This window comes from Cephus cinctus, unplaced genomic scaffold (assembly GCF_000341935.2).
Source record: "Cephus cinctus unplaced genomic scaffold, Ccin1 Ccin1_scaffold1076, whole genome shotgun sequence".
In the NCBI taxonomy this organism is placed as follows: Eukaryota; Metazoa; Arthropoda; class Insecta; order Hymenoptera; family Cephidae; genus Cephus; species Cephus cinctus.
Genome location: NW_014333595.1, coordinates 8,218 through 18,520, shown reverse-complemented (window position 1 = coordinate 18,520; position 10,303 = coordinate 8,218). Strand labels below are relative to the sequence as shown.

Below are 10,303 nucleotides of genomic sequence, written 5' to 3'. Positions count from 1 at the left end.
GCGCGTCGACGCGCCAAAACACAGCTCCAGATTATCACGCGTAGTATTACTATATATACACGACCAATCAAAAACGTGGAACTGCTTCGAGGGCCCTCCGCTAAGGTGACGCGCCGAAACCAGAGAAAAATTGAGACCACCAAAAACAGGCTCATTGGCAATCTCCCTACTCATCTCTGGTACGAGTGCGGCGGGTATGACAAACTTCACGATCTGCATATGATGTTCGCTTTATTGCAGCAGTATCGCATAATATTTTATTTACTTTAACTATAGTATGATTTAATCTAAATCAATCTACTATGATTGAATCTAACTAATTGGCTTCACGATACAGCCTCGAGACACACCCTTCAAGACCAAAAATCGAACTGATCTCTTGGATCCCAAGAGATAATTATATTAAAAATGTAGAACTGAATTCGGAGAGATGCATCGAGTCCGTAGAGTTCACCTGCAATGTCCCGTACTCTATTGGAAACTTCTAGTTCTTCTGACCAAAATTACCAAAATGCAACCACATATTTTATCGGAAAAATTCACCGAGTGATCATAAACCGAAAAAAAGCCTTGTATTAAAAGGAATTACTACAATTTTTTTATCATAAACAGCCGGGAAATACGACAAACATGTAACTAATATTATATTCTCAAATTGCAACAGAGACATTTTTCACTGCAAAATTTTAATTAATTATGCAAAAATAAATTGAAAATTGTCATTATTGGAAGAAAGAATTTTATTTTACAATATTCAAGGTGCTTTGTGTCTTCTACTACGAAGATTTATGAATTCTCCAGATTCCACCACACCTACAAGCACGTGTCCATCTTTGATCCCACGCCCTAATCGCTGCTGTTCTAGGTATATTTTGCAGCTGCGCCTTACCTCCGCATCTATAAGGTTTATATAGTTTATAATAAACCTAATATATAAGTAGTACATTTAAACGATTATTTAAACCAACCTTGTACACTGTTTTACTAGGAGTGGTTGCTTGCCCAAATATAAGTGCCGAATTGTGTCAATTATTTGTCCTGAATGCATGCAACCTTCTACTGGATTTAATTCGGGTACATACATCAATTGCTCAGGTTCCATTCCATATTCTAACTGCAATGGAAAACTTTGGTAAAAGAGAACCGGTGAACTGATGCAAATTATACTGTTAGCTTGATGCAGTTGTGGTATCATTATTTGATTTGGTAGAAGACAACATTCATCTGAAACAATAGAGTTGATTACTATCTACATATGATACAATTAAGTTATAAATAGCAATAATGACACTCACGAAAAGCTGTATTTTGTAACTCATTAAAAGTATAGATTATTCCCTAAGTAATATTTGATTATAATTTAAATTTAATTAAATATTTATGATTTTTAAACAGAACTTGGGTCCTTTATATAAAATTTGTTGCTTCTCTGGAGACGCTACCAAGAATAATAGCGGGTTTCTTTTCACATTTTGCAAACGCCCACTCGCACATATTTATCCCACAATCCGTATTTTCCGATTCTGGTGTCTTAATATTAAGGCTAACTTCCGTCTTCGTATTTACAGGGCTTTCTACGTCCGCAATAAAGTAATGTGATTCCAATTTCGTTTTATTTAATTTAGTATCGTCGTTCCTTACTTGCGCAGAATGCACTTCCAATTTAATTCCGGAATCTTTGGTTTCTGATGAACTCATTGGTGCCATTTCTCTTAAGTTTAATTCAAATTTGTGTACTTGTTTTTCGTCATTTTGCGATTCTCTTTTGAATTGCTCAGTTTTTTCAGCTTCACGCATGAGATCCATGAAGAATATTTCTCTAGGAGTCATTGGAGACTTATGACCTCTTGGAGAATCAGCAAGTTTGTAAATTTCTTCAGAATCCATTGGAGTTAAAGGTGTATCTATTCTCACCAAATGCAAATAATCTATAGTGGAGCGTTTGTTAGCGTCAACCGTTTTGGCATTTTTTAAATCCTCATGGCAATTTATGCCATTTTTTATTATCGCTATATCTGTAGTTTTTGCGGTTTCAACATTGTCCTGTACTTGATGAATAATTAATGGCGATAGTTGTTTACGTTTTTCCCTGAAGGAATCATTAATATCCTTAGACCTTTGTATCGGTTCTATTGAAGTTTTATGCTCTGACTTTAAATTCCCGCAACTAAGTTTTAAGGTTATCTCAGATTCGTTTCTTCCTACGTTCTTCATGGGAAATGATTTAGGTTGAATTGCTTCAAGATTTGTGGAAAAAGATGGACCTTGAGAGTATGCGTTTTTTTCTACTAATTTTTTGGTCGAAGTCGTTCTATATTTATGCTTCAGACATCTCCAAAAAGTAATTAGTACTGTCATTATTATAATCCAGACAAGAAGAGTCATAAGCCAAAATAAATATGGCGAGAATGATTGCCAATTTGTAGAATATAATGCTTTATATAGTGACGACCATAACAGAGGGCATAAAATGATCCAGTAGCTGAGAAAAATGATACACGCCGCTACAGGAAAGAGAATAAATTGAAAAGGCCTTGAAATTACCGGTAGAGTTTCATTTTCAATCTTAATTTCCACATTTTGTTTAATAATTGTCTGATCCCAATTTTTATTTTTAACAGAATCTTTATAGTTCTTTACTGGAAGTTTATTATTCATTTTTATAAATATTATTTACGCGATGATTTGAAATGCTTAAGGGGTAACTTCTTTATAACAAACTTTTTATAATAAAGCCACAATCAAAAAAGCAAATAGTAAAAGAGGCGATTAAGACAAATAACACTATCCTATGATACGTTTAAATAAGAGCACACAAACGGTTCATTTTGCTACGTGTTTAGAATTACAAATAGCACTAAAAACTCAGAAGTTGAATAATTCTTTCAGGAAGTGGTTTCTTTATCACATTTCCTACCGGTTAACAGTGGCGTAACTAATAATTTCACAGTGTGAGGAACTAGTAAACTTGATAACATGTTGGAAATCGTGACAAATATTTTAAATCTTTTTGTATGGTAGTGCGATAAAATAGTCTGATAATCTGTTCATGTAACATATCACTAAACGATATATAAACTGTAAAATATGTAGGTAAAAACTCACCGACTAGACCATCATCTACTTGCTGCTGTATTTCTCCATTGGCTTGAACATGCTTTGATAACAATCGGAATAGCAGAGCCAATACATCGAGATTGTCGGCACTTCTTACGAACACTGGTAAACAAGAAGAACGAAGTAGTCCCCAGATACGAATAATTACCAGCAACTCGCGAACTGTGTTCAGGGCTTTGTGATCTTTCAGCAATTCGTACTACAAAATTAATTTTATCAACTTACTTTATAGATATTTAAGTAATATTTTTAATAGAGATTCAAAATAAAAGAATATTTACACCACCGGACTTCATTTGCAATCGTTGTTCAGGTAACCGCGCTAATAAATTCAATGCCAAGTCTGCTACCCACTGAATCAGTTGCTGCAAGGATTGAAGAGTACTGGGCTCCACAGTGAACTCTTTTCCATCAAGGTGCAATAATACCTATTAATAAATTAGATTTAAAAATTAGTTCATATTATGAGTTATAGATCTAAAATACACAATTTCTTACCTTATCAATGTCCGACACCGTAATGGCATCCGTAATAACAGCGGTTAAGCTCTCTGCAGGTCCTTTGTCGTGAGAAATTAAATCAGAAGGCCTAAGTAGTGACTTAAATGCTGTCGCTACAGAATGTACCATAAGAAGTGATGAAAGATCTGCAGCCTTATTTTGTCCCGTTACCAACATTCTATGATATGCCAATATTTTTTAACTTTTAAGAATATATATTGCGTAGTAATGTAATAATCTGACTCTACATACCTATAGAGAGAAGTCTTGATGCAAAGAAACTGTATATAAAGAAATTGTTGAACTGGTAGTGTTTGTCTATTATAAGATGCATCTAATCTTTCACAAAGCGTTTCAATCATGGAAGATCTCAAACACAGCAGTAAATCCAACCAATCGAGTCCAGTAACCAGACAATATTCTAGTAATGTGCACGCATAGCTCAAGGTCATCGATGAGCCTAGAGCAAATATGGCTATTTTTTTTTAAGCCATGTAGTATTTTATCATCATAGAGTATTGTATTAGAGCAAACATTTATTTGAAATACTCACCTCCTTCTGGTAATAATTTGTAGGTATATAGCGTACTATGTGTATCACAGGCCAACAGTATACAACCGAGCCATGATATATCAATGTGTGAAATGGTAACGGAATTTTTTAAATATTTATTGTTTGGCTCATCCTGTCGCCATGGCATGTTTAATGAAGAATATGCTACTTCTTTTAAACAATCGCGATTTAAATAATGAATAGAAGAATCTGCCAATGCTACCACTACGTAACTGGGTGGTGGTACTGTCGTTACGATTGACAACTTCGTTGTAGCTATGGCAGTAATTGGACATTGACAGCGATACTGAGATTGATGTTGCCATACCTAATTTTTCAAATTGTTAGTTATATTTTCAACTAATTTAACTTTTGCACATATGCAGGTAACTATGAATACTCACGACAGTCTTAAATGGTTCTAAAGTCTTTGGTTGAAAGAGTTTGTGCACTGGTTGAGATTTTTCTCGTAGTTCCCAAACTTCGACAAATCCACCACTTTCACTGTTTGCTGCCACAACGAGAGAATCCGCGTCTTCACGAACTACGAACTTCAAATGCATCACGTTAGTGCCTGTGGACATTATAAATTAATTTAAGTTATTTGAAATGAGGATGATTTGACAGTTCTATGTATTAAATTCTATGAACTTACAGCTGCCATCTTTTGGTGCTCCATCTTGTAGAAAAAAGCTAGGCAATGCTTGTGAAGTTATACTACATTTCTCATCATTCTTTCGGACTAAAACTCGATAACATCTTATGGGAAGACAAATACTTCCACTACTGACAGCCACAAGAAAATGTCCATCTGGAAAAATAGTTTCTTACTAAAAAAATATGTTAAGTAATTTCTCATTAAATAAAAAAATCAATATACTTTTTCCATAGCACAAATCAACTGCAGTAATTCGATGTCTAGTACTTCCTAAACTTTCTGTAGCAAAGCAAACAGGATTTTGGAAATCCCTTGTTATCATGACAGCCCCAACCATTCCTGTAGTTGATACCACCAAAACTCCTTCTGCTGCTCGTCCACCAAATTGCCTTACAGATGGTGCAAATAGAAGATGATTGAATTTCTCATTATAGTGTATGCTATCTTTCTTTTCTGTTACCAGCCCTGTCTAAAGATATAAAGGATTGAATTAGTTATACAAAATTACCTTGTTATAAGCGAGCTGTTAAGTGAATTTCACCATTCCACTTAACTGAGCTTTATAGCATTTCCCACTGTGTGCGTTAGATGCACCTAACTTTGGTGTGGACATCTCGTTATAAGCGAACACGCACGTACTTAAAATCATGTGTTTGCTGCAATTCACTTATAACAAGAAATAGCTCAGGGATAACACCTATACACATTCGATTCCCAAGTTCGCTGCACAATAGTGAGGGAATGCTGTAGTAATAAATTATTCAGAACCCTATTCTTCTAATTACCCCAATATTCGCTTATAACGAGGTAGTAGTATATCATGAAAATGCTTCAATAACCACTGTAAATTGAACAAGGCTGTACCTTTTTGCCATTGTGAAACCAAGCAGCTCCTATAATATGTTCTCCAGAAAAACAGGTAGAACCAATTTGCACCCAATCATTAAGAACATGATCTTTAAATATCCACAATTGTACACTTCCAGCTGAATCCGCAATAACCAATTTGTCACCAGGTAGATCCCATTCTAAGGCAGTGATGTTGTACTTATTGGATAATACCCTAATAAAAAAATAGTATAAACCAATTTAAAAAACTTCTAAGAGGTTACCAGGAAGATTGGTAAAGGGGACCAGCCCTCATATATTCTATGTCTGAAATAAAGTGTATCGACCACCTTGTATCAAACATCTGTCAGATACATCTGGTAAGGCTGACTACTACTGTTTCCTTCGTAGAGTGGTACAATGGATAATACATTATACATACTTATGTGTATGCCATGGCATATTCAGATCACAAACGTATACATGAGAGCCCCAAGTCTTTCCACTGCTGTCATCCAGTTCGGTAGTACTGGTAAAAGCCGCAATATTTCGACTGGACAATGTACATAAGGACCGTACATCGTAGAGACTAGAAAGATACCGACCATAGGATTACATTATTTCATTGTAACAAATAATAATCAAATTACATATATACTTAAGTATAATATCTATTCATTACAGGAATGGAAACAAACCTTTCTTGATTAGCTAGAGCTTTTGAAAGAGTTCTTCTATTAACGGTATAAAGTAAATCCATGATGGATATTTTAGGTTAAAACTTTGATGACAAGATCAGCAATAACAAACAACAGCAACCTTCCTTCCATGAAAACTAGAGTAGAGGAGTCCCATCTCTGTACATAAGGTATGACACCGAAAAGCTGTTAAAATTAAGGTTGCCCGAAACGACACTTGCGGCGCTGACTCCGCTAGTGAAACCGTTGAGTGTAGATAGGTATAGAGGTGCGGAGGACGTGGTGGGGGTATGTCAAGCATATACTATAGTAAAATTTTAGTTCCAATCCCGGCGGGTAGATGACGCCCCGAAAATCCTGTAGAGAGCGAACAGCAGACGGTACTTACCGACCGAACTAGGCCAAGCACTGCCATACTTACCGGCCGTCGCTGGCAGGAAACCGACGGCAGCGCTACGGCTAGCGTAGGGTAGGAGTAGTCTTCCAGAGCGTTCCATGGCGTCCACAGCAAATAGTATACTCTGTACCTGAAACAAAGAAAAGCTTACGTGTGTGAAACTTACCTGAGTGCAATATATTCCTCATGATTAGATGAAATATAAACGACTTGTGTACGCGTCCGCTACAATCCCAGTGTGGCGACCCACGAGGCAGCAGCCAATCCGGACAGAGGACCTTCGTGGCGGTGGCGCCCTCAGCAGTTCGACGAGCGGGAAGCTTCCAGTCGCTTCTAGTCGTCTCGCATCACCCGCATCTAGCACACCAGCATGTCTGCCTTCCTGTACATGTTAACTAATTAATAAATATAGTGTGTGTTTTATATTATCTCCTGCAACATTTACTTACCTGCCTCGCCCGGCCACAAATTGGTGACTCCAACGTGATTTTGGAAGTACCACTGAAGCTGAATTATCTAAAAAAAAATCAGACGTATTAAAGATGGCCGAAGCCGCGCAAAATCCAGAGCTATAACACGCTGCACAACAAAGAGAAGGAGATGCACAACAGGAAATCCTGGCTTGCCGAGCCACTAGGACGCCTCCTTTCAACAAAAATAATGTTAGGGTATGGCTAGCACTCATGGAAATGCAATTTGAGGAGGAACGGATACCAGCGATCGAACCAAGTTTAGGCGCACAGCGCTGGCACTAGACGCTCAAGTGGTCGACAGCACTCATGGAAATGCAATTTGAGGAGGAACGGATACCAGCGATCGAACCAAGTTTAGGCGCACAGCGCTGGCACTAGACGCACAAGTGGTCGAACAAGTCTCAGACCTGATAACCGATCCTCCGGAGAACGACAGGTATTCGACTTTGAAGAACCGACTACTTGCTATTTTTGGTGAATCCGAACGTGTTAGATGGCATAAACTTCAAGCAATAGAATTAGGAGTTCGGAAACCGTCAATGCTTCTGAACGCCATGAGACGACTCGCAGGAGGCCAGCTTGGAAATTATGCTCTGCAGAATATGTTTCTGGATAAAATGCCAGAACACATTAGTATCCTCCTGTCCGCTGAACCAGATATAAAGTTGGATAAACTCGCAGCTCGAGCGGATCACATAATGGATGCTGCAAGACCGCAGGTAGCACACATCTCAACAGAGGCCCCTTTTAAGGAACACATTGAAGCTTTCAACAGAGGACCGCCACGCAAGGGCAGCACACAAAATAACTGGCGACCAGCGCCTTCAAATAAAGGCAAGCGCAATGACCGTTCAGGTTATGTCTGCTTCTATCACCGTAGGTTTGGATACAAAGCCCGCAACTGTGAGGACAAATGCGCTTTCAAACCAAGACAGCCAGTCGCAATAGGATCACTAAGTGATGGTTCTACATCCAATCTCCTCACGATCAGTGACAAGTTCAACCAGTTATGCTTCCTTGTCGACACTGGAGCAGAGATCTCAGTCCTACCAAAAATGTGCTGCAAGGGATTCAGCAAACAAACAAACTGCAAGCTGCATGCTGCTAACGGCACTTCTATCAAGACGTTTGGCACCAAAAGTCTGACCCTTGACCTAGGACTACAGAAACCTTTCCGTTGGGAGTTCTGCGTGGCTGATGTGGAGCAGCCCAGCATCGGGGCGGATTTCTTAAAAAGCCACAACCTGCCAGTAAACCTCAATAACCGACGCCTGAGGAACATGGTCTCACTCCACCAAACAACTGGGAAAGCAACAAAGACAGAATCCAACTGCATGACGAAATAGGAGACAGCACTGCAGTTACGACCTCTGCGCATTGAGGGCTCAGAAGAGACATTTCACGGCGGCATCTCCACAGCTCGGACGAGAACGTGCCTGCCGTGCCAACAAAATATGATGACACCACCTCCAGTAGAACGGAACATGGTCTCACTCCACAGCTCGGACGAGAATACGCCTGCCATGCCAACAAAATTTGATGACACCACCTCCAGTAGAACGACCTGCTCATCCACCTTCTTACCTAAAGAAATATCGCGCCGTCCCAAGGTACGTCGCTGGAGGGGGAGCAGTGTGGCGACCCACGAGGCAGCAGCCAATCCGGACAGAGGACCTTCGTGGCGGTGGCACCCTCAGCAGTTCGACGAGCGGGAAGCTTCCAGTCGCTTCTAGTCGTCTCGCATCACCCGCATCTAGCACACCAGCATGTCCGCCTTCCTGTACATGTTAACTAATTAATAAATATAGTGTGTGTTTTATATTATCTCCTGCAACATTTACTTACCTGCCTCGCCCGGCCACACCAAGCTATCTTGTGGCGCTACCTATGAGTGGGAATTTGTACTAAAAGAGACTGTAGCGCGCACGCGCAAATTGTTTGCAAGAAACAAGCACCATTTGTTCCGAGTGATATTAATAACACAAAAAACATTCTAAATAGAATTAATGATCGAAAAATTGTAGGATTTATCACGTGTATCAAAGATCATATAATAAAAACGAATTTCAGTGTGAAGTGCTTCAACCTCTTCAAAAGTTGTACGGGCTGCACGCTGAAGGTAAAAAAAATCGAACCAAATATCAATTTTTTTCTAATTTTATTTATTACTTTATTATAATAAAGGCATCAACAATGATAATCTACAGGCTTCCACATCGCCCAAGAGGTGCCGTAATCGATACGTTCCCATTATTTAACGTAGCGGGACCCCAGTAAGCCTATATTATGCGGTAGAGCAAATGACTTAACTACTGAAATACAAGTTCCGAAGAAAATATAAAAAGTACATGATGCTGGTCAATAGGCAAGGCATTGAGTTAGGAGGCTAGGGATCTGTGGTTCGAGACTCTTCGTCGGAAGTTTTTTTTTCTTCTTCTGGACGTTATGATTTTTTTTTTAAATACAAGGTATTACAGAGGTTGAAGCGCTTCACGCCGGTCAAATCAGTGCTCAATATTTTTCATCGTTTTTACATAGTTTTATGAATTAATTGATTGCAGTGAAGGGTGATTTGTATTATAACATGTGCCCATAACCCATAAAAACATTCAGAGCGATGAATTTACAATAATATTATCTGACCAATATTACATAATGCATTAAATTTACAAAAACGATGACTAAAATTTAGCACTGATTTAACCGGCGTGAAGTGCTTCAACCTCTTCAAAAGTTGTACGGGCTGCACGCTGAAGGTAAAAAAAATCGAACCAAATATCAATTTTTTTCTAATTTTATTTATTACTTTATTATAATAAAGGCATCAACAATGATAATCTACAGGCTTCCACATCGCCCAAGAGGTGCCGTAATCGATACGTTCCCATTATTTAACGTAGCGGGACCCCAGTAAGCCTATATTACGATCGAAGATAATAACGTCATACAAATGATCCATTTAAATAATTAGCGTACAAGCAAATCACAATAACGTAAAAAAATGGTTCGACTGAAAAATCTAAATAACATGCGCTCTGTAGTAAGAAATAAATTTTGTTCATCGAAAATGAATACTAA

At 38.5% G+C, this 10,303-nt stretch overlaps 2 protein-coding genes across 5 annotated transcripts; one reads left to right on the top strand and one right to left on the bottom strand.

The window, feature by feature from the left end:
• Window positions 1-721: 721 nt before the first annotated feature.
• On the bottom strand, window positions 722-6,666 carry LOC107271986 (mediator of RNA polymerase II transcription subunit 16). Of its 4 annotated transcripts, none has more exons than XM_015748644.2 (13): window positions 6,356-6,594; window positions 6,100-6,246; window positions 5,694-5,892; window positions 5,052-5,298; window positions 4,827-4,982; window positions 4,576-4,745; window positions 4,172-4,499; window positions 3,871-4,093; window positions 3,616-3,796; window positions 3,399-3,545; window positions 3,106-3,316; window positions 969-1,224; window positions 722-897 (listed from the first exon to the last, which is right to left on the bottom strand). In XM_015748644.2, the coding sequence occupies exons 1-13, from the start codon at window positions 6,415-6,417 to the stop codon at window positions 777-779; spliced, it is 2,448 nt and encodes an 815-aa protein (XP_015604130.1). In that variant the 5' UTR covers window positions 6,418-6,594; the 3' UTR covers window positions 722-776. The 4 variants fall into 4 exon arrangements, 2 of the variants coding, with proteins under 2 accessions (XP_015604130.1, XP_015604131.1); XR_003061079.1 differs by lacking the exon at window positions 722-897 and adding an exon at window positions 1,296-1,904 and having other exon boundaries at window positions 6,008-6,246; window positions 6,356-6,666; XR_003061078.1 differs by lacking the exon at window positions 722-897 and adding an exon at window positions 1,296-1,904 and having other exon boundaries at window positions 6,356-6,658.
• An 861-nt stretch (window positions 6,667-7,527) lies between these two features.
• On the top strand, window positions 7,528-9,044 carry LOC107271987. Its single transcript, XM_015748646.2, has 2 exons — window positions 7,528-8,505; window positions 8,710-9,044. The coding sequence occupies exons 1-2, from the start codon at window positions 7,765-7,767 to the stop codon at window positions 8,956-8,958; spliced, it is 990 nt and encodes a 329-aa protein (XP_015604132.1). The 5' UTR covers window positions 7,528-7,764; the 3' UTR covers window positions 8,959-9,044.
• The last annotated feature ends 1,259 nt before the right edge of the window (window positions 9,045-10,303 follow it).